Source organism: Lygodium microphyllum, chromosome 17, assembly GCF_053477565.2.
Source record: "Lygodium microphyllum isolate KBCC chromosome 17, Lygodium_microphyllum_v1.1.10, whole genome shotgun sequence".
NCBI lineage: Eukaryota > Viridiplantae > Streptophyta > Polypodiopsida > Schizaeales > Lygodiaceae > Lygodium > Lygodium microphyllum.
In genome coordinates, this window is record NC_141151.1 from 48206316 (window position 1) to 48231624 (window position 25309).

The following is a 25309-nucleotide window of genomic DNA, read 5'->3' on the forward strand; positions in this document are numbered from 1 at the left end:
CTGAAATAGAAGGAAGACACTAATTGAACACAATATAAGGCTGCAAACAGTCGGCGCCTACATGTGTCACTGTGTGTGATCCATGCCAGTGGGGGCACTGGACTGATGGTTTGCAGAAGAGGAGAATTTGACTAAAGAAGATGAGGAATAATGACGGCTGGATGGAATGCGGTGTGGAGACGTGAGTGGCTATCTTTATAGGCAATGGGCATGACATATGCTGACTGACACACGACATAACTCGCCATCCATGAGAGAAATAGGGCCCAAGCTGCCCATGTGGCTAAAATCAGAATTGCACTCCATGAACTAGACTGTGTGCAGTATGAACAAGCTAAGATTGGTGGTGGATACAATGATCAAAGCCTACAAACTCTAATCTCCACCTTATGTGCTTGTTCTGGAGGAAATTGACACTCAACAAAGATTGATAGACTATGATAGTGTCAGAGCTCTTGATATTCTTGTTTGATTCAGATTGAGGCTTATAAGCAAGAGATAAACATGGAACAAGACACAAAATAACATATTTGCTAATACCCCCTTATAGATCCTGGGTGTGGCCAAAGGCATGAGAAGCAAAACATTTGGTGGAAGAATGGAACATGTGAATGTGGATGAAGCCATCAGCGAAGATAACCAACCTCTCTCTAAATAAAAACCTGTTGATAGGGGTGCAAGACAATGCCAATGGGATTGGAGAAGCATTGAATGAGTCACACCCAAAATATTCAGTTGAAAATGGATGACCCAAGTCTTTGATCTGTCTAGAAGGCAACAATGAGGAGCTATGAAAGACACTATAAAGCACGCCTACCAAAGATAGACATCAAGGACCCAAAGGGCACGGGATGGGCATGCTAGCAACAGCAAAGGGTGGCCTAGAGAAGAGGGAAAGTAGTGGCTACATGAGATAATGGCCTTGTAAGAATGTGCATCCATGAAGGAGCTCCTCACGATCTTGGGAATCCCCCTCTAAAATCAATAGAAAGGATAGGGAATTCACATTAGCATCTCTAATGTTTGTATTCGCTCTGAGTGGGATAGAAGTGTGAGAGAAGCACTAGAGGAGATGGTGGGTATGGGTAGGAACTTGTGAAAGAGGAAGTAGCTTGATGAGGCAATATGGAGATGTTGAGGAGGCTGCACAACAGAAGAGGAATGGAGTTGAGAAAGCGCACACTACTTTCTTGACCAAAGATTGCATGGAAAATAGAACCACCCCCAAAGCAGCTTGGGTGCCCCATATTTGCATGCATGCCTTGCTGGCCAAAACTCATTGGATTGGCACTATGAAGATGACCTTGCATTTGTGTGGTTTGCCCCACCAACATCATTTGCTTTTGGTCACCACCAACATTTAGTGGATCTTGAGGTTGTGACGGCTCTTCCTTGGGAACTTCTTGCTGTCTTGAAAGTTCTAGAGGTTGGTACCATCTTCTTGCCCTTGCTGTCCTTCTTCGAGGAGCTCAAAAATTGCGTGAAGTGAGAATCCTTAGCCAATTGTACAAAGATATCAGTTGCTGTCCTCAATTGAGCCTTAAATTGATCATCATAATTTTCATGTCTATTTTGATCATCGGCATTTTGTCGGCTTGAGGGACCTCCTTCTTGGTCAAATCCAGCATTCTCTGCTTGCTGCCTATGTTGCTTGCTTGTTCTAAGATTAGGCGTTGCATTTCCCCTGGTACTTTGTGAACTTTCAGATTGTGAGATATCATCACGACTTGAACCCATTTGACTATATGATGACATGCTTGCTAATTGCACTTAGCTGATCATAGTTTTAGCAAAATACAAATTATTGGCTTACACATGTGTGAAGATAGGCTAGGGTTTGCATAGAGAAAACACAGAATGTATGAATACGACTAAAACACAATAACTCAAATAGTAACACAATAATCGCAAACCCTAAATGCAAATGCAAAACACAAAAAACACAAACACAAACGGAGAAGAGAGATAACTCTGAATTGCATGAATGAATGCTGTAAATGAAGGAAAGAATGTACATGATGCTCAAAGGAAAAGCTGTTGAACAGCCAATGGCTCTTGTGGGAGCAGGCTGTTGCTATATGTGGTCCACTGGAGATGGATCCCAAGTGTAGTAACCACCAATGAGAGCAAAGGATGATGAAGAGAAGTGTTGAAAACACAAAAATGACTTGTTGTGGATGCAAACACAAATCAGGCTGATGCTGGAAATGGAAGGGCAGTAGGCCGGAAACTAGAACGTAGTAGTCTCTAGGGCTAGAACTAGTAAACTCAACAATGTAACCGCATGAAGATGACGGCAGCTGATCATGGACAATAGTGGGAGGCTGGGTGATGCTTGTAGAGCTCGTAGCAGGAATTGTTGGGGGTTAGAAAGCTAGTGGAAGAGGGCTAATGGTTGAAACCTTTAAGACAAGGTGGGCAGCCTTTCTATTTATAGATACAAAAGATATGCTTTCAAATTAGGTTTTTGCATGTAGGACACAATCTCTCTAGAACGGCTCCCTATTTAATAAACTTTTGGTAATTTACATGTTTTGGGGCCATTTTAAAGAACAAATTAGTTTGTAATGTAGTTTTAGCTCAACATCCTCTCTCAGGCCCAAAATTGGAACTAAGAAGGGAATGAAAGAAAAACTCAAGTCCATTTTGATCCCAAGGTATCCCAGCCCAAAGCAACTAGGGCATCGCACAAAGGGTGCACATTGGTTGTCTAGTGGGCTAGGAAGGCTACAGAGGCAATGGTTATCTTACAAAGGGAGTCCAAGTGATCAATCCAGAGAGGCCAAGACATCGGATAAATGGTGCTTGTCGGTGGCCTTTCAAGACTTGCAAAGGCGGATGCAACCACATTGAACTCTTTTTTTTTTGTGGAGAATAGATATGGCTTGTGGTCTTTGAAGTAACTATGTCATGTGGGGAGAATTAAAGGGATGGCTAGATCCCCTAAAACAAACAAGTTATCCCAACCACTGGTGGGTGTCAATGATGAGAAAAAGGGGTGAAGATGTGAGATGGAAGGATCGAGGTGCAGCTGTGAGTTGGTAGACAGTGTGAGAGTGAGAGACAGAGTGAAGCAACACCCAAGAGAATAGACTGAAAGAGTGTGTACAGAAAGTACAAAGTACAACCCTTAAACTTAGGGTTGTAGGGGGTGTTCACACCCAACACACACTAAGTGCCCATAAGTGTGTAACATAAGCACATAAGCACATACGACAATAAGACTATAAGTCAGGGGGAAAAAACGTCTCCTAACGAGAGTAAAAAGTGCCCCAGTGTCCTATTGATCACTGACACTCCCATATGAGCGTAGGTGTAAGTGAGGCGTGAGTCAAATACCCAACAAAACCCCCTGGAGTGAAGAGTGATCAAGAGTATAAGGATCATCCGCCACCAAAGGATATCAAATTTAAAGCATCGCGAAATGCTTCAAATTTGTCACGAGGAAGAGCTTTGGTGAAGATGTCTGCCACATTACTGGTGGTAGGACAATAGACAAGGCTGATATCACCTGCATGTAGCCTCTCTTTGACAAAGTGATAATGGATCTCAATGTGTTTCGTGCGGGCATGAAACACTGGGTTCCGTGCCACTGCAATGGCACTCTGACTGTCAGTGAACAAAGGAGTAGGCTCTGTAACAGTTCTATCCAAATCAACTAGCAAGCGTCTAAGCCATACGCATTCAACTGTGGTAGTGAAAGCTGCCTTGTATTCAGCTCACATGACGGTGTGGCAATAGTGGATTGTTTCTTGCTAAGCCAAGAAATGCAAGAAGAGCCAAGAAAGAAACAATTGCCACTAGTGGAGTGACGTGTATCATAATCACTAGCCCAATCAGAATCACTGTAAGCATGTAACTACAGTGGTCCCCCCTTGGCATAACTGCAGTGGTCCCCCCTTGGCATAAAGCAACCCAAGAGATCGAGTACCCTGCAAGTAACGAAAAACACGCTTGACAGCTTGCCAATGTGACGTACGTGGCTGATGCATATACGTGCTCAAAGCTGAAACTGCAAACTGTATGTCCGGCCTAGTGTTGCATAGATAGATAAGACATCCAACTGCAGGAGCATATGTATGTATATCAAACAAATCACTGTCATCATGTAATGACAGTTTCAGTCCAGGTTCCATGGGAGTACAAACTAGCTTGCAATCCTGTAAGCCAAACTTCTCAAGAAGCTGCCCAATATACCTTGACTGTGATAGCCCAATACCTCGAGCATCATGTATGAACTGGATGCCCAAGTAGTAATGCAAAACTCCCAAGTCAGACATGTCAAAAGTTTGCTGCAAATTTTGTTTGAATGCTGAAATCTGATCAGCATGTGTTCCAATGAGCAAAAGGTCATCCACACAAAGACATATAATCAGCATAGATCCCCCTTCTTTACATACGTAAAGGGTAGACTTAGATGAGCTGTTTAGAAACCCTTGACCAAGTAAGAAAGCATCTATTTTTGCATACCAAGCTCTAGGAGTTTGTTTCAAACCATATAGTGCCTTTTTGAGCTTGCATACCAAATGTTCTGAGCTTTCAACTGCAAAACCAATGGGCTGCTGTACATAAACTTCCTCCTGAATTCTCCATGTAAAAATGCAGTCTTGATATCTAGTTGATGCACTGTCCAACCATAATGTGCAGCCAAAGCAATCATAGACCTGATAGTCGTCATACGGGAAGTAGGAGCAAATGTCTCCTCATAATCAATGCCCTTTTTCTGTGCGTAGCCTTTAGCTACAAGCCGTGCCTTGTATTTATCAATGGATCCATCTGCTTTCCTTTTCAGTTTGTAGACCCATTTCGTCCCAATGGATTTCTTTCCAAATGGCAAGGACACCAAATCCGAAGTTTGATTCTTAGTAATAGAATCTAATTCAGCTTGCATTGCTGCCATCCAATGCACACTGTGTTGTGCATCCTCATAACATTCAGGCTCTTCATTATCAAAAGTACTTGCTGCCATAATAAACTCCATGGTATGTGCTGAATCATGCAAACGAGTTTGCCTTCTAGTACGACCAGCCATGGGTGCATCCAAAGGACTATCTCGCATAGTCTGCAAATACCATCTAGGTAACTGTCTAGCTTCCTGACTGTGTGCAAGCTCTTGCTGAATTTCAGTTTCAGCATTATGCTGAATATTCCGATCAGCCAATGGCTGAATTTCTGCACTTTCCATAGGAGTAGCTGGCTGAACATTAGGTTCATTTTCTGAAGCTCCAGCTGAATCACCAAAAGTAATGGGCAGCAGCCCTTCAAAAACATCACGGGCAGCCTGATATGTGTCCAAACCAGCCAAGGGTAATTCTGATTTTTCATTAAAAACAACATCCCTGTTGACAAAACCTTCTTTGTAACGGGATCATAGAGTCTGTAGCCTTTGCTCTCATTGCTATATCCCATAAAAATGCACTTAACAGTCTTGTTGTCCAACTTTTTTCTAAGTACCTGTGGAATATGGGCATAGGCAAGACACCCAAAGGTAGGAAAGTGACCAATAGAAGGTTTACGGCTATTCCAAGCCTCAAAAGGTGCGATGGTCTTCAAGGCTTTGGTAGGGCATCTGTTCAAAATATGGCAAGCACACATGACTGCTTCCATCCAAAAACTATGAGGCAAGCTCTTTGCCTTCAGCATACATCTGGCCATCTCCATGAGTGACCGATTCTTCCTCTCTGCTACCCCATTCTGTTGTGGAGTATAGGCAGTAGTGTACTGATGGACTATGCCTTCCTCCTTCAAAAAGGAATTCAGCATAGAGGACATGTATTCCCCCCTCGGTCCGAACGGAGAGTCTTAATGTGGCATCCAGATTGATTTTCAACAAGTGCATTGAAAGCCAAAAATGCATCATACACTTCTGACTTCTTTTTCAAACAGTAGACCCAGCAAAAACGTGTAAAGTCATCAATGAATGTCACAAAATAATAACAACCGCCCAATGACATGGTTTGCATAGGCCCACAAACATCTGAATGCACCAACTGCAATCTCTGGTTGTTGCTCTGAAAGCAATATCATGGGGAAATGAGAAACGATGCATTTTTCCCAAAATGCATCCCTCGCATAAGTGCTCAGGAGGTCTCTCCAAGAGAGGTAAGCCATCCAGCATCTGAGTATGCTGCAGAAGCATCAAGCTGCCAAAGTTTACATGCCCCAAACAAGCATGCCATAACTCCACCTGTATCATAGCAGGAGTAAGAGTGGATGTCAAATATGCCGAGTGATCTACTGAAAGAGCATCCAACTCTTATAAACCATGACACAAAGATCCTGTCAAGACCAAAGTCATGCGTTCTTTATCTCTAACCATGCAACGGTCATCATCAAATGTGACCTGCAAACCACAACGTGCCAAAGAAGAAATAGAAAGCAAATTCTTCTTGATTCCAGGCATAAACAAAGCATCCTGCAGGCGGAGAATAGAGCCATCAATGGCTGTGAGCTGAATCTCCCCAATACCACGAATAGGGTATAATGCATTATTGGCACACTGAACAGATTTCCCAACGGGAGGTGCACTAACTGAAGCAAACAAATCTCTGCGAGATGTAATATGTCTAGAAGCACCACTATCAAAGAACCAAGTGTCAGCATCCTCTGTAGAGCTAAGTCCTCTTATCGGCCCAAGAGATGTCATAACTGCAAGTGTAAAAACAATAGTCCCTGTCCACAACAAAGGACGCGGACTTACTAGCAGTGGAAGGAGTAGTAGAAACAGACATTCCCGACTCCTTCTTCTTCTCTTTGGCAATGCGCTTCCTGCACTCAGTGATATAGTGGCCTGGCTTCTTACAATAATGACATTTTCCCTTTTTAGCTTGTGTCCCCCCTTGTGTTTGATTTTGCGATGTGCCCGAAGTGCCAGAACTCTGTGGAGCATTTTTCACCTTGCTGTTTTTGCCTTTCTGTCTTGCCACAAAAGCCTGCTTAGAGACTATAGCATCCACACCACTATTTTTCCTTGTTTGCTCCTCCTCTAGAAGTAAACTAATTAGCTGAATAAAAGTGAGTGGGTGCTTAGCAATCCTCATGGTGAGGTTCAATGCAGTATGAAAAGACAAGTACGAAGGAGGTAAGGAATTCAAGGTGGTGGATATCAACTGTGCATCCGAAAAATACTCATCTATATTCATGAGCTGCTCCCTCAAGTCCTGAATCTTATTCAAGTGATCTTGCATAGAATCACCCTCATTTATCTTCAAAGTCTCCAACTCTTTCTTCAAGAAAGAGATCCAAGTCTCATTCTTTCCTGCAAACATATGCTCCAAAGTCAACCATGCATCTCGTGAAGAAGATGCTGAACGAATGTGAGGGATGATGGACCGTTGAACTGCCAGAGCAATTAGCGACAAGGCCTGTGCATCACGTGTATCCCAAGCTTTTTGAGCTGCAGTTCTTGGAGGAAGTGGCTGAGGTGGAGCGGGCTGAGGTCTCCGTTGTCCACGTGCGCCATGAGGAGGAGGAGTAACGGGAGCTACAACTCCCGGTCGAGTTTCCTCTCCATTGACATAATCCCATAAATTCTTGGCCACTAATACATTCTTCATCATGAATGACCATAGCGAGTAATTGTTTTCGTCCAATTTTTCTTCCTTGGATACATACGTAAATACATCACCTCCCTGATTTGCCATGATGACAAATTTCCAAAGACAAATGAGCAATGTCAAAGCAGTAAGGACTGGAAATCTGCAAATTTTTAGAAATTGCAGCAAACACACTTCTGCAATTAATGTGCAAGGGCGTACTCTGTCAAAAATTGTCTTTTAATGCACGCTTCTCAAGGTCCAAACAGTGCTTAGCAACACTGTTATATCAAAATCCCCAAAATTTTTGCCAAAATTTCTGTCAAAACAGTCTTTGTGTGATTGTAACAGCAGTTCATATGCAACTGTCCTCAAAATACACAAAAGCCCCAAAATTTCTGATGAACCAGTCCAAAAATTTGCATCAAATTTATCCCACACCTGTATCCTGTATGCTGTGCCTGCCGTGTATGAACCTCCTCTTCCAGAACTTTGTTCTGGACTAAAATAAAATTTTTTGTTAAAAAATACCTGACGTGGATTGCAGGTTGACGGGGCAGTGTGGCAGGTCACTGGTCAAATGGAAGTCGTCGGGCTGTCAGAGCGGGCGAACGGGACGCAGGTTGCTGACGTGGACTGCAGGCTGACGATCGCTGGTCAGACGGTGTCGGGCGGGTTGCTGACGTGCCAGAGGCAGGCGGCCACCAGCAGGTGGCGCTTTAGATAGGCGACACTGGCGCTGGCGTCGCTTCAGACAGATGAATGGGCTTTAGGCAGGCGGTGCAAGAAACAGGTGGCCCTGGAGACAGGTCGTGCTGGTGACAGGCGGCGCCCAGACCTGACGAGCTGGAGTTGAGCGCTGGCGGGAGGGTCTGCTCGCTGGTAGACTGACGGGCATAGGACCATGTCTGGTTGATATGGCGGCTCTTGCAGGTGCAGCGGCAGTACGCAGGTACAGGGTGAAATTGATTGGGGCTAACGAACAGGATTAGACGGTGTTGGCGGGCAGACGAGCTGCAAGTCGATTGGGCAAAGCTGGCGGGGGCTGCAGACAGCAGACAGAAGACCGCTCTGATACCAAATGTGAGATGGAAGGATCGAGGTGCAGCTGTGAGTTCGGTAGACAGTGTGAGAGTGAGAGACAAAGTGAAGCACGACACCCAAGAGAATAGACTGAAAGAGTGTGTACAGAAAGTACAAAGTACAACCCTTAAACTTAGGGTTGGAGGGGGTGTTCACACCCGACACACACTAAGTGCCCATAAGTGTGTAACATAAGCACATAAGCACATACGACAATAAGACTATTAAGTCTAGGGGAAAAAACCTCTCCTACCGAGAGTAAAAAGTGCCCCAGTATCCTATTGATCACTGACACTCCCATATGAGCGTAGGCGTAAGTGAGGCGTGAGTCAAATACCCAACAGAAGAAATATGGTAATGTGGTGGTAAGGACAACTCAAGATCCACCTAGGTGTGCTTTGCATAATGAGATGCAGAGTAATGTGCTACATGATGAGAATGTGCATGCACCAAGTATCATTTGAACAATGTCACTCGTGGGGAAATTATTCACTTGCCAAGCACCCTAGTACAAAGATGATGAGAATCATGCAATGCAAAGGGGAGGTACCATAGGGAAGGGAGGCCAATGTCGAAGACAAGTGCTGAATCCTATAGAATACCAAGAAAAGGTAAGGAACCCCCTTGCAACCCTGGATGGCGAGGCCGAAGGAGGGAGAGGAACTTGATATCAGGCTTCATGTGGTGTCGAGAATCATGATGATGAAGATGAAACACCCTAACTGGAAGAGCAAGGTAGAAGTCACCGCCATGATAGCATCAAGAGAGATGCTGCATGATCAGTCTCGAGAGGGAAACCCTTCATGTTGGTAGAAGAGCAAATCCCCTAGGAAAATGAAACCATGAAAGAGATGGTGCACGTCCCATGTCTCCAGCCCAAGAATGGCCAATGCAAACTTGCATATTAGCCCTACATTGGAATACAAAATTCTTTAAGAGAGATCAAAATATGCAAAATAGAGGTTAGTAATGAGATGCTTTAAAGCCAAACAATATAGAAAAGTAAAGTTAAATGAAAGATGTGCAATGAGTATGTTCGTATGATTGAATGCAATAGAAGAATAGAAGGAAAAAACTAAGAATGTGGCCACCATCAGGTTGTTCCATTAGTAGGTCTCTGCCAATGCATGAGGTGGGAAAGTGTGCCTAGGGTGGTGTGTAGGAGGAGACTATGGTGTATATGCAAATAGTGCAATGGGTGAGGAATGAGTAGACTAAAGAGCTAATTGTTATAGGGGTAATGAAAGATATAGGCGACTAAGGTTATTTATGTGCCACATGTCCAAGGTCAATTATGCCAGAAGGAGGAGGTGGGGCAATAGTGGGAGACATAGCCCCACTAGACTATCTAGCAGGAGTGGAGGCGATTGCAGTGAGCTATAGTGATTTCTCAGGTGGGAGACCTTGGGCCTTGGTATGACACTCCTTGTCCACGTGGCGTAGTGAGACCTATTCTTTTAGGGAGTTGCTGCCAGATGTTGTGGGTTCTTTGGTTTCATTTGAGGAAGGGGTGTCACCCTTGTTTTGAGTTGCCTTCACATCTTGAGAGTTCTTGCCAACCTTTAGTTTTTCTTTGCAAAGAAGAGGCAACCGGACTCTTCTTGAATAACAATGTGGGGAGAACTTGTGGACTTTGCTTCTTGAACGCAAGAATTGACATTCTAACTCATAGAAGGTTGGCAATCGGGGCATCAAGATGATGTGCTGGATGAAGTGGATATACTTTTCAAGAAGCTTGTCCAAAAAGATATAACCTAATTGCCATCTAACTTCGGTGAGCTAGTAGTGGTAAACTCGCTGAGTAGCCATCTATATTTAGCCAACTTGACTTTTAGATCATTCCCTTTCTTAATGGAAAACTCTTGAAGCTCAAAGTTGAGATGGATATGTCGAGTGCAATCTCATGCTGCATAGTTGTCAATGAGATGACTCCAATACTCAAATGCAAGGGGGAAATGTTGTAACTGAGAGTGTAACTAGGAAGCAACCCTTGCATTAGCTCAACATTGGTCGTGGAATTGTGAGCTTTTCATTGACATATGTGTTTAGAGTGAGCCAGATTGAGTATTTGGCATAGAATCTAAAAGGCATTCTTGGCTGTAGTAACATAAATGGTACTGTTGTAGGATGGGAAAGGTGGGTAGGATAGGGGATTGGAGTACACTTGGAAATGAATCCTTGACTGCCTACCATGCTCGGGGTTCACTACATGTAAATCCTCTATATCATGTGTGTTCAAGGCCTATTATTTCTTAGAAATAAAACACACCGCTTTTTTATTCAATCTGTAATTGGCCCCTTTATATGTCACCCTTCTGTTATTGACCCCTTTATATGTCGCCCTTCCATACTCTGTGTTAGATTTTGGCCTAGACCAATTTATTGGTCGCTAAATCAGTGGTGATATTAAAGACTAGACATTAATTAATTAATTAATGCTGGTCTAAGCGCTAATAATTGCTTAGGGATTCTTGGAAGACAAATTAGTCTAGCAAATTTGAAATTAATTTTTTGAGCACTAGAATAATTATTAGATTAATTTTCAAAATTATTATTTTGAAAATTAATTTAATAAGTTGGATAATGTTGGAAAATGGGATTAGAAGGTTGCCACTTGGCAAAACTTGCCCATGCAAGTGGAAAAAGCATTTTTAGGGGCTAGTGGAAGTCTATTCCAATCATTGTGAGAGAGAAGGAGACTATTAGAGAGCAAGGAGATTCTATTGATGTGATTTGCAGCCACCATGGACCAGTCTTACAGCAGCCCAAGGTCCTTTTGGTGCAGGTGACAACATACAGGAGGGGGCAATAGTCTTTTTGGTGGTCCTAAGCTGTAGGTGACAACTTCCATGGCTATTTGAGTAGGGCAACAATAGTTTTTCAACAACTTTGAAATTTCTCCCTCTACAACACTCTCTCATCCCCTAACCATTTCTCAAGTTATCTTAGTATTTTCTAGCAGTTTGAGTCATCAGAGGAAGAGATTTCAGTTAATCTCTGCTAGAAACCCTAATTTACAGTAGAAATTAGGGTTTGATAGCTGTCTTGGGATGTATGTTGAGAATTGAGGGCCTAGGGCTTGAATTTCAGCAATTGAAATTGAGAAATTTTGAGGAAATTCAAAAGTCCAGCCAACCAATATCAGATTTGGGGCTGAATTTGTCTTTCAAGCAGTAGAGTGAAGGCCAATCCCTAAGCAAACCAAGGGGCAAATCGGTGTATGTTGAGAATTGAGGGCCTAGGGCTTGAATTCCAGCAATTGAAATTGAGAAATTTTGAGGAAATTCAAAAGTCCAGCCAACCAATATTAGATTTGGGGCTGAATTTGTCTTTCAAGGAGCAGGGTGAAGGCCAATCCCCAAGCAAACCAAGGGGCAAATCGGTTTAGAGGCTTGTTGGTCAGTTTCGATAGCAAGAGGCGCTTGGATTAGTGAAGGAGGCTAGATGATCTTTGTACTCCATCCATTTGCAATAAAAGGTAAAGAAATATAGCAAGGGGTATCAATTTTGGGGCCAACAGGATGTCCAATGTCCAAGATTAAAGCGATAATATTTGCATTTTTGGTTTATGTGAATTTGATGCTAGTGTTAATTCAGGTTATTTACCACTCTATTCGAGAAGGAAGTTTGGATTCAGCTATTCGTTCGAAATGCCATTCATCCTCGATTGAAGAGGCCACAGCCTTACCAACCAATCCGGATGTCATAGGAAAGCTAGTAGGAGAGAGGTCGTTGGTGTGAGACTTAATGCGTATGAATTCTTGAAACTCCTCATGTATCATGAATCTAGGAAAAAAAGAAGAAAGTTAAGGTGAAGGTGAAGCGTTATCTTCTTTGTTGAGTGCATAATGCATCCTCAAGGTCTCTACTGATGGAGAAGCCTGAGAAGATATTGTGGGTTCCCAAGAAAGAGGATTCTAAGATATTGTGAATTTGTTACGTGTTGTCCGTGTATCTTGCACAAAATCAAGTCTCCACAATACCATAGGTTATTCTTTAAAAGAGCATCGACTCTGATACCATATGACGATATGCTAGGGTTTTGACAAAGAAAACATAGAATGCATGAGCATGATTGAAACACAAGAACTTGATAGTAAAACAATAAATGCAAACCCTAAATGCAAAATGCGAAATGCAAAAAAACACAAACACAAACACAAATAGAGAAGAGAGAAAACTTTGTAGTGAATGAACTAATGCTGCAAATGAAGGAAAGAATGTATAAGATGCTCAAGGGTAGACTTGTGCAAGGGCCCATGGCTCTTGTAGGAGCCATCAGGCTGAGGGAGGTGTTGATGTGTATTGTCCACCGGAGATAGATCCCGAGTGCATGGAGCAGAGGCCAATGAAGAAAAGCACTGAAAACACAAAAACGAGCCTTTGGGGCTAGAACTGGTAAATTCAACAATGTAATTGCTTGAAGATGATGGCAGTTGATCACTAGCAAGTGTGGGATGCTAGGTGACTGAATTAATTAATGCTGGAAATTGCATTTAGAAAGCTGCCACTTGGCAAACTTTCCCATGCAAGCTAGAGGAAGGCTGAAAAGTGTTGGTAGAGGGTGATTGCAGCCATTTTGAAGACTATGGAGGAGAGAGAGTGCTACTATAGTATATCGCCAGCTGTTTCAGGGCATTTGCAGCCACCAAAAAAGGGCTTCTAGTATAGGTGACAGCTACTAGGAGGAGATCTACTGCAAGTGACAAGTTGGCTTGGTTGGCAACAACATTTTTGGCCTTGCTGGCAGCACAGGAAAGCTTCGAGATTGTTCATGGGGATTGTGGCAACACATCCAGCCTGCTCCCTTAGATAGAAATCTGAAATATCTCTTTCATCATCTTCCTCTCTCATCCACAAACAATTGCTCAGCAATTCTCAGTCATTTCCAGCTTTCAGTGAAGAGCAATTGAAGAAAATTACTACTAAAACCCTAATTCACAGTGGAAATTAGTGTTCCTTGCTGCCTCAAGATCCATGCCCATTAACTGAAGACCTTATGCTCGGTGTAGTAGCTATAAATACAGAATTTACAGCTGATTAGAGAAGTTACCCCATTCCCCATCTATTATTCAAGGTTAATCGCCACTTGGGTGGCAATCTCAAGACTCTAAAGTGTATGTTTGATTGTGACACTAAGGCATCAGCGTCATGCATTGTCTATTTTGCATGAAAACAAACAATTCCACTAGGACCATGGATAATATTGCATGGAAGGGAGGAGCATTGGTTTGCAATAGAAAGGCGTCACTAAATAGGTTACGTCTTGACGAGAATTGGAAAGCCATATTTTCAATTAACATTGAGAATGTCCATTTTTACACTTTACATTGCCTCATGCCCATATTTGACAAACTATTGAAGTTAAATATCTATTATTTATATACAATGAAGCCTCCCTTCAAATGCGAAGCGGCTATTGAGAAAGTTGAGGAGCTATTAAATTCATTAGGTGTACATGGAGACAAGGTTAAGATTAAAAAGGACATAGGCCTAACTTATGATGTACCATAGAAAATATCAATGAATGGGACAAAGGGGAAGAGATTCCTAAGCTATATGATTGGCAAGCCATCAAAGTTGAAGTGGGAGTTATGAAAAGATTTATGCAAATGTAGTATACATTTGGAAAGAGGCTCTGATCTTAAGGATGCTTGGGTGAAAGTTTAGCATTCTTTTGATAAGCTAGTGCATATAATGCTAAACTAGTCAATAGATCGTTCCACTCAAGTTGAAATTCATACAATAGTTAATGATTTTACAAAGCTAGTTATCAATGTATGGGGAGAAACCAACATTACCCACCACGTGGTATGTCTTCAACTCTACTACTTGCATGCTCTTTTATATTTGTATTATAGTGGTCAGGTACGAAACGTACGATATGGTACGGTACGATAAAATATGGTACTAATTGGTACCTTATGATTTTATAAGGTACGGTACGATATTAGTACGAAAAAAAAATTAAGATGATTTTTTAAATAACAAAAACCATAAATCATTAAATGATAGATCATAGAATACATGTTTAAAGTGGAAATAGCCATTTCATTACAGAATAAGATGAATATATGAGGGTGACTATTGCGGTTGCATGGGCTACGCAAAACATGCGATACAACTACAGTCTAGTATATCTAATACAAAAAAAAAGAGAGACCTATGTGACGTCATATGAATGATGAATCTATGATGAGGCATCACTATCACCATCAAAACCATTTGAGTGCTCATCAAGAGAGTGTGAAGATGACTCCTTGGCATTCGATGATGAGACACACTCATACTCATCCTCACTGATGAGGTTACCATAATCAAATGATGGCTCCCTAGGTGGCGGCTATGTAGGTAAGGGGGTGATGTCATCATGAGGCACAGGATGTGAACTACTAGAGCCCCGCCTTACATATGTCTGCAAGCCACTTGAACCATCCCTCCTCCATGATGAAGGGCGTTGAATGACTATGCCCTTGCTACCACCTACTCGAACTCCTCGCCCACGAGCACGCTGACTGTGAGTGTTACGAGTATCTGCTGCTATAAGCTCTCTATAGAGCTATGCAAAAATCATCTCCTCCTCCTCGTCCACCTCCTTATGTATACTTGGAAGAGTGTCGTCCGTCAACTTGAATGTATCAACATTCACCTACACAATCATCAATGCAGTGATGCACGTAAGATTGATCATGATTCATTGTAAATACTAAATGCTAAAGTCTAAATTGTGAAGTATAAAGTTTAAACTTCAAAGTTCAAAGTTTAAAAGTTAAAACAACAAATTTTAAATGTTATGGGTAAGTATTCAAACTTTACCAACTTCGGACTACCCATGCTCATCATAGCCCTCATCATGCGTAAGTTAGTGCGGCAATAGACTAGCCGCTCTAACTGTCGTGTGCTAAGTCGATTGTGAATCTTTGTGTGAATGAGAGAATAGGCACTTCAGTTTTTCTCACATGTAACCAAAGAGCAATGCTGGGTCAAGACCCTCATGGCTAAGGGCTGAAGGGTCTCCAGTGCGTATCCAAAGTTTTGCCACTAAAATAAAGGCTTCACAAGTGACTCTCTCCTCCAACAAGTGGGAGAAGCAAAAGCCACATGCCCTCTTTGATCTGCATAGTATCCTAGCTCCTCTAGCACTGCATTGTGGTCATCAACAGGGACCACACGAGTCAAATAAGCAAGCTGGTCTGAACGGAACTCTCTATCATCCATGACTGCCGGTGACTTGTAGGCCGGATGTACCAATGCGGCAAAACCATGGATGGGCTTATGCATCCACTCCCATCTCCTCTCTGCTATCTCTAAAACATGTGCATGCTGTGTCTCTATGATCACTATACAAGCACATGCCTCTGCCAATGCCGCTCTAAAGAAGTGAACGAGAAGGCCCATGGTGGACCCCTTGCAATCACTCATATGTAACACCCTATAAAAGGGAGTCATGACAATGACAATGGCACAGAATTTTTGCCAAAACTGCCCATTAAGGCACAAGCGTTGCATGCCTTTGGCCTCCGCTATCTCATGCTCATTCCACTCATTCCATAGAGTGGGCACCACTGTCTGGCGCAAGGTGGACCACGCCTCATAAAGGCACTCCAGCAATAACCACATATAAGCAAAGCGAGTTGAAGAAGGTTTCTTCAACTCAAGTGTGCTATGCTCATGATACATAGCAAGCACCTTTACCTTTACCGTGAAGAATGTGACAATTGATGTAGCTTTGCACACCACCCTCTTCACCCACTTGAGCTTCCCTATATCCTTCATGAGCAAGTCCAAACAATGACTTGCACATTGAGTCCACACAATGGTAGGGAACTCGGCCTCAAGCAAACGGCCCATGCGCCAACAATTCGATGCATTATCGGTAACAACTTGCACTACATTTGAGGGGCCCATCTACAACCACAATTTACAAATTACAAGTTATGTATAAATCAAGTTTCAATTATGAATCATGATATTATGATTTATCATAATGAAAGAATGTGAAACAAATTTAAAATGGAAATTGCAATGTATATCTCAATGATAGCTTGTCGAATGTGGCGGTAGATGAATGCGCCCGTTATTTTTCTCCCCCTCTTGCTGGTATTTACGGCCCGCAAAAAGTAAGTGCCTAGTGGACATGAGACGAGTATGTTGATGATGCCCCATTTCTTATGATCACTCCATCCGTCAGTGAGAATGGAGCAATCATATTTTATCCATGCAGCCCGAATAGGATCAAGGGCTCTATAAATCCTCTCCTTCTCTTCATCAATCTTTCTCGTCCTCATGTCGTTGTATGTGACACCGGTTCATCCTTCACATGGACCCACATTGGCAATGGCTTTTACCATCTTCTTCCATTGCTCTTGCTTTAGGATATTGAATGCAAAATTGCACTCAAATCACCATGCATGTAATTTCAATGTCCGCAAGTTGCTGCCTTTCTCTAAGAAAGGCAACCGATCCACCCACATGACCGGGTGCTTGAGAGAGAGACGATTGTCTCTCCGGCACCGCATGAGCCTCCACTCAGTCTTTTATCGGAGCTGGATGCGGATGTGGAGCCCCCACTACCAATGGTAGAGGCCTCTTCTGCATTGGTTGAAGATACACCCACATTGGATACTTCCTCGTTAGTAGGCTTAGGAGTTGGTGCCGATAAGGCACTTCCTCCTCCTCTTGTGGATCCCCCTCTCATCTTGGCGAGAATCTCCTCCGCAATGTTTGGAGGGATCTCCTTGCATGGAGCAACTTGCCCCCTCGTCTTGGAAAGATGTTGAAGTCGAGTTGCACCACTTGTATAGCGCTTCCCTCAATACTTGCATGTCCAATGGTGGGAGTTTGACTTCTTTGTGTCCCTCTCCACATAGATCGCATGCAAATTGAAGGCCTCATGCTTCTCACGAGTCATGGTGTTGATGACAAATAAATAGGCCTTTGAGAGAGAGAGAGAGAGAGAGAGAGAGAGAGAGAGAGAGAGAGAGAGATGCTTGAGTCTCGACTCTCGACTCTTGAAAGTTGAAAGGGAGGGAGACTCCAGAGGCCCAAGGGTTGGGGTAAAGTTGAAAGGGCAAGAGTGAGAGTGAGGGAATGGGAGATGAGAATGGCAATTGCTTCGATAGGGTACGGGATAGAGGGGATGGGATATGAGATTTGACTCTTTGAGAATGGCAAATGTTGCGATAGGGTGCGGGAAAGAGGAAGATGATAATGGTAACTTGTAAGTGCTTGCTGAATTGGTGTGGAAGCATGGAGGAGAGGAGCACCTTTTGTAGATGAGAGAAGGGTCAAAGTTCAAAGTTCAAACAGTCAATGTCTAGCTGGCAAATGTTGCGATAGGGTGCGGGAAAGAGGAAGATGATAATGGTAACTTGTAAGTGCTTGCTGAATTGGTGTGGAAGCATGGAGGAGAGGAGCACCTTTTGTAGATGAGAGAAGGGTCAAAGTTCAAAGTTCAAACAGTCAATGTCTAGACTCTAAAGAGAGGGTCAAGTTGGAGCCTGGAAGGAATCCAAAGAGGAGCATTAAGTTTTGCATGGATGATAGCTGGAATTTGGAAAAGGGGGGTGGGGTGAGGTATCCAAGGCTTTCCACCCCCCCAAAAAGCGCAGAGTGCACACTGCAGCCTGCAAGAAAAGCGCGAAATGTGGGGGCGCAAGAATTTACGTGGAAAGAGCACGTGCAGGTCAGGTGGCTGAAATAGGCTAGTTTTATCGTATGAAAGTGTATGAAATTGTACCGTACGGACCGTTTCGTACCACGTACGGAGGCAACTATGATTTGTATAATTTGACGTTTCAAATCCAATATTAATGCTCCATACCTTTGTAGCATATATTATATGTTCATGGATCATACTTTTTGGAGAAGTATAGGTCTTTGAAAATGTGGAGCACTCAAGGTATGGAGAAGTTCCATTATTGGGCTCATGGTATATATTTCCAAAACACTTGCCATGGAGGAGGTTGCATTAAGAAAAGCTACCTTTTAGAAATGTTTGACTGGTTTTATAGATGCACCTTCATTCGCTCCATTACCTTGAGAATGCTAAGGCTATTGCATTGCCTAAATCTCTCAGGCAAGAAATTTAAGCGTGTAATAAGGAAAGACGGTGAAACACATCTACAATGAATATACATGTAGCATGGCACATGACAAGGTGAAGGGAAGGGTCAACATGGGCACGTATGTAAAACCACGTGGGAACCCTTGTTAAACCCTAATACTAGGTTTCATATAAATAGATCTTTTTGAGTTCATTTCTTATTTCATATTTCTATTGTTGTCTTCTCTTCTCCTTTTGTAATCCACCTCATGGCGCGCATCAAGCAAAGTGTGCGATGACATCCACTACCAGGCCAAAGGCCAAGGGCAAGTATTCACATATGCTCCAAGGTAAAGAGATCTCCAATTTTAGCTGGCGGGTTGGATGTTTCCAACAACCACACAACCTTGTTGCCTTGCCATTTCCCCCCCGGTCCCCCCCTTCCCTCGTGAGCAGCTCCCGTCCATCCAAAGGCTTGAAGACCCTGCCTAGATCAGCCTCGGAAACCTTAAAAAGAGCTTGTGAGCTAGAAGACTATTTTGAAGACAAAGAAGCAAGTGAAGATGTGGAAGGTGACAACAACCAACAAAGAACAATGAGGGTGACACTTTTGCAGATGAAGATGGCGATAATGATGCTGAGGGTAGCATTGATGATGACATAAATAGGCCCTAGAACAAGATTGATTGGCTTGCGCCTACTGTAGATACAACTGAGGGGCACTCAATAGGTGGTAAGGGTCCCATGTGATGCCCCAAGCTACCAACCAAGTGTTCGAGAGCATTTCCTTCTCCTCCAATACCCCTCCTCGTTGCTCCAAAACCAGCTCTCGAGGAGCAACGTGCACTTGAGCCCTAACCTCCCCCAATAAGTACAAAGATGACAACCACGGCGATGTCCAAATGGGCAAGTCCGAGGGCAAAGGCTAAAGTGGAGAAAGAACTATCGAACTATCACTCCACAGCTCTCAAAGAAATCTGTAAGTACTAGAAGAGTATAGACTTGTTGATCAAGAAAGTGCCTTTTGCGTGTTTAGTGAAGGAAATCATTCACTCTTACGGAGATTGATTCCGCATGCAAGGGCTTGCACGGGAGGCTATCTAGGAAGTGGCAAAAGTGTACCTTGTCGTCCTTTTTGAGGATGCATATCTGTATGCAATTCATGCCAAATCTTTCTGCACATAACTATCATGATTATCATTATTATCCAATGCATTACCACTAGATGCATACCAACTGTTCATCCCATAAAAAATAACATCCTTGCTTACTCTAAACTCACTTGTGGCAGGGTTATAACAACAATACCCTTTCTGCTCTAAAGTGTATCTAATGAAAATATATTTTTCAGCCTTTGGATCAAGCTTCTTTCTTGCAACTCATTTTGGTTATACAATGGTGACTATTCAAAGTGTGGCATATATGTGTTGGCTTCATTGCTTTTTCTATAATATTTTGCTTGCTATTATCGCTTAGATGCTATGTGTATGAGCTTTTTCGCCATCATTCCTTTAATTATATCCTAGTTGCATAATGTTGTGCTACTAATCTAACCTGTTGCATTAGTAATTTACTGATTAGTGCTACCTTATATTCTTGTTTGGCTGGCAGTCCAATCATTTTGTCTGAAGATTGATGGCAATTTGTATGGCTACAAAAGGTGCAAAATAAGTCTGCATTAGAATGGTTGTTTGCTAATCATTTGATTGATCTATCCTGGTAGTATGCCAAAGTATGCATGAACATTGAATCGACACAAAATAGTAAAATATTGATTGTACTTGCTATCAAGGCCGAGATAAACCTAGCATATCTTGTGCCAATCATGGGATTTTAGTCTTATTAGTTGTTCATCTTTAGAAAAATGCATCGTACCTATCGGGGTGCAGATAGACTTGATAATTTGCTTCACCATGCACTCTTCTTTAGTGGAAAGGACCCAAAGAGCACGAGGTAGTTGCATACGACCATCAGTGCTCAATTGTGGCCAAAGCGCCTCCATCTTGCATGCCTCCTTCAAATCCATCCGTGCCCCTACAGTGTCTCTCTTTCTTGTGATATGGTCACATAATAAGCTACCCACATTCTTAGTTCCCTATTCACTTTATGCATGAGGGGTGGAACTAAAACCTTGCCAATTGTAGCCATATCATCTACCAAAGTGGCCAATACACTATAGGGCAGCCTTCAACCTCCAACCAGATGGGACATTCTTGTTTAAGCAACTTTAGGAAATTGGCCATGGGTCTTTTTGGCTCCATGTGAACCTATTGGCAGTTGGAGAACAATGGGAGTTTTGCTTAGGAGTGACGTGCATTGTTGAGATGTCTTTAACATCACCTCATAGAAGTCATGGGTCCCTGCAAAGATTTCTTCCACACATTCTTGCTGCATGACAACCTGTAGCCATTGCTTAATCCATCAGAGGAATGAAGTTTCTTAGTTGTGCACTTCAATGAATTTGATTACTTAGACATTTAGGAATTGAGCCTTGGATATTGCTTTGCATCATCTTATACTTGTATCCTTTTGTAATATTTGGTGTTTGCAGAATAATTACTAAATGCTATATTATATTACACAGACATTATTGACTAATGCAAGTTACTTATTTCCACGTTTCCATAACTTTTAAGGCAGGTCTTTGTGAATTTTGTTACCTTGTTTAGATTTCTATTGTCCTTCCCTTGCATTGCCTGATTTGTCTTAGTTTCTAGCATTGATGAGGTATTAGGCTCTTGAATTTTCTGCAACCATGACGGTTTTGATGTACTCTCTTCTGATGCTTTTACATTTTCCAGATGTTATGTACAAAACGCTCTTTATGATTGCTATCAGCTGGGGGCCTTAACCATCAGAATACAACAGTAGTTTTACAATAGATGTGTCTCATCCACAACCAGCATCAGATAGATAGCAGGGAAGTGTGCATGGAGCCACACAAATATATATGACAAATTTCAACTGAATAGCAGCACTCAGTTTTTGAAGCTTTGGGTCATGAATGTGACTATGTGAACTGACAAAGTCTATATTGGAAATCGATCACTCAGTTAGTGCGTTCAATTGACCTTTATAGCTGATGTAGGTGTGCGGTAGTAGCTTTTTGAAAAACTCCTGATTGTATAAAGTTGGAGCATACATTTGCAATTTTCAAATTTCTGTACCAAAAGTGTTTTATGAGAAGCTGTTAAGAATCAACCATTTGCGTTAAAATTTCTGCAACCCAGGAAACTTGCAGACAAGCTGGCAACTTCTGGGTACTTTGTGGCGGTTCCAGATTTCGTCTGGCAAGACCCTTATGTGCCAGACAAGAGTGGGAGTCTACAGGATTGGATTAAGAATCATCAACCAGTAAGTAAAGGAGTATGGAAAAGGTCGTCCTCCTGCATTTGTTTGTTCAGAATACCAATTCTTAGGGTGATTGTAGATGGATGTGATTGAAGATGCCAAAAGTTCAGTGGAGGTGTTGAAGGGCAAAGGCTTGTCAGTTGGAGCTGTTGGTTTCTGCTGGGGTGGTAATCTCCTTTTGTCCTTGACACTTGGTGACTTTATGTTGTTCATGTAATCTCACAGAGGTTGTTTCAACTCAATTGTTTAGATTATGCCAGCTGTTGGAGATAGAAAGTAGATTTGCTTATGACAGTGTGGTCATAAGGACTCAAAATAATTGCCTCTCCCTGTTTTACTGCAATGTTTCTCTGTTTTAAAGGCTCAATATTTTGACATATGTAGAAGGTTCATGTATCTGAGGTTCTGTGTGTTTTTCAATCAATGCAATGCTTCTTGTTAGATTTTTCAGTGGATGGTATTCAGGTTGAGAAAGGATGAATTCAACTCTTGACTCTAAGACAAAGTGTCTTTAATTGAGAAGTCCTCTTCATTTTGTAAACTTTTATAAGACTGCATTACAGCTTATACAACATGTCACTATAGTGGCAGGTGGCACTGCAATGACATTAGATGTAACAGGAAGTATAAGAAATGTTCCAGTAACTGAGTTGTCCTTGTTATGACAGGTGTGTAGCAATGCATTAGGGCGAGGTTGATGATTAGAAACGAGCAGCATTACATCAAAATCTTGGTAGATTGTAACAAGTGGGTAGTCTGCATAGCTCACAAATTGACATGATACTTTGAAATAGCCACATGATCCAACCTACACATTTGACATGGCACAAGCCATACAAGCATAGAAAAGAAACATAGGGATGGACATGGAGCTCACCTCCTAGACGTAAATCCAATAGGTGCTTAACCCCAAGTGTGGGACAAATAGCATGTCAGGCCAAGCTCTTATTACAAGGGCTGATGTTCCATTCTACTGGCCTACACCGGCTACACCATCTTGATATGTGGATGTGGTTGCCGAGGGCCTAGAGTCCAAGTTTGGTGATCATAGGAGATGTGAAAGAAGTGAGCCCTTGAGTCCTTTCTATAGGAATCCTTATTGCTGTAGCCCTAGGTTCATTCACAATATAGGATGCCTTAACCACCTTGCCTTTAGAGCATATCTTGACCTAGTGACCTAGCGGTTACTGGGCCAATACCACTGCGGGTGTCAATCCAGGATGTCCAAGGATATAACTATCACAAGGATGTGAATTTCTAAATTAATGCTGTTTGGACATTTAAGTTCACTTAAGTTATGACACTAAAGTTGTGCACATGTGAGGTACATGTGTGACATTAAGTTGGAAGGCAAAAGTTGTGAATAGCTGCTAGTGGGGTGCCTAAGTTTGATCTTGGTCAAGGACATTGAACTTTCCCTTGGAAATGAGTTTTGGTGACATGGGGGTCGGAGAGTGAAATTGATTTAATACCCTAGTCTAAGGTTCGTGGAAAATTTTAACAGTTTTAGGTTCAAAGAGGCTTGGGATTCAAAATTGAGGTTGGGCATGGCCATAGCTTGGGCCTGGACATGCATTTTCCAATTTTAGTTTATTATTATTGGCTGGAAATTAAGTCTAGATGCTGAGTTGGCACGGGGAAATTTGAGACTTGGTAGTTGGCTAAGTTTGGGAGCCATGCAAGGTTATGTGAGGCTGTTTGGGGCAGATATGAGGACTGAGATCCCTGTCTGAGCAAAAAGAGAGCTGCTGTAACACCATGGCAGCAAGGTGACCTGTCTTGAGGGTGATTTTGGAGCTGTTAGATCAGCTGGTGATCACATGTGTGCAATAGGATAGGGGCAGCAGTTTTCTTCTCTTCCTCAATGAGGGGTGGCGGCAGAAGAGGAGGGCTTGTCAGCCGGGCTGGGGTTTTATCCCCTTTCAGAAGTTTTTGGTGCCATTAGAGTTACTGTTGGAGAGGAAATTGAAGACTTGAGCCTCAGATTTGAACTGATGTGTTATGGGTTGTTGATTTGCTGTTCTTAGTGTGTATCCAGCAAGGATTAGGGTTTGCATGGCATGATTGAAATATATGCACGCGTGCCTCTATGTTTTAGAAAGGTTACTGATGTAAATTCAGCCAGTAGATAAGAGAATAGGTGATATTCTTGGCCCTAAAAGTGGACTGATTTGCATGCAAATAGAGTGGATTCAATATGGGCCTCCTTGATGGTGGAATCAAAGGGGCAAATTGAATTTTGTGATTGCTGTTATCACAGAGGACAGAAAATTATTCCAAGTGTTGTTAGAGAATTGGCTTGGTCAATAGAGAAAGAGGGGATCCTTGGAGAGCATACCTCTTGGATGTGAGGCAAGGCTTGACTCTTTTCGAGGATTCGAATCAAATCTTAGTTGTACAATAGGGATTAGAATTAATATAAAAAGAATTACTGCAAGGGGTACCAACGTTTTGGAGGCCAATCGGGGGGTGTAGGCTTGTCTCAATCTTTTTCATCTTAATTTCTTTAGGACTCTATGACACTATTCTAATGGCTAGAATCAAGAAGAAGGAGCAAGTGCTTCAGAATATGAATGAGGACTTGGATGATTATCATGTAGAGATTAACTCATCCATGAGGGCAATAAATCAATGCACAAAATGTTTTGGGCAGTAATAATAGGAATGACAAGTCAGATTGATCAAGAGATTTATGATGTGGAACCTACAGCTAACGCAAATGTATCCATAGTTGCCTTCATACGTCTTATGGACAGGTTCGTACAGTATGAACCATACGGTATGTATACGTACGACTTTTTGGGCCTATTTGGGCCACGTCGCCTGCATGTCATTGATTCCGTGTCACACGTTTTTTGCGCCCCTGCTTTTACTCTGCCTGCCTGCGTGGCACTTTTTGGGGGGTGGGAAGCCTTGGATACCTCACCCCACCCCCTTTTCCAGCCATGCACTTCCCTCCCTAGCCCTCTTTGGATTCCTTCTAGCTGGCAGTCCTCTCTTTGAGCGTTGACCCCTCTTTGACTGTTTGAACTTTGACCCTTCTCTCATCTACAAAAGGTGCTCCTTTTCTCCATTCTTCCACACCAATTTAACAAGCACTTGTGACTTTCCATTCTCATCTTTCTCTCTTGGATCTTGATTCTTGAATGGACTTGTGATTTGCCATTCTTGAATCTCACCTTCCATCCCCTCTTTCTTGCACCCTATCGAAGCATTTGCTATTCTCAAATCTCATCTCCTATCCTCTCTATCCCGCACCCTATCAAAGCATTTGCTATTCTCATCTCCCATCCCC

At 42.5% G+C, this 25309-nt stretch overlaps 1 protein-coding gene and 1 pseudogene across 1 annotated transcript in view; one reads left to right on the top strand and one right to left on the bottom strand.

Moving 5' to 3' along the window:
- LOC148021859 (endo-1,3;1,4-beta-D-glucanase-like) overlaps nucleotides 1-25309 on the top strand; it is a 171665-nt gene that overhangs the window by 64972 nt on the left and 81384 nt on the right. The window contains exons 3-4 of the mRNA XM_087697384.1: nucleotides 21894-22017; nucleotides 22094-22181. Of these exons, the coding sequence (XP_087553510.1) occupies nucleotides 21894-22017; nucleotides 22094-22181 (212 nt within the window). The remainder of the gene's footprint in view (nucleotides 1-21893; nucleotides 22018-22093; nucleotides 22182-25309) is intronic.
- On the bottom strand, nucleotides 7776-16969 carry LOC148021860 (uncharacterized; annotated as a pseudogene).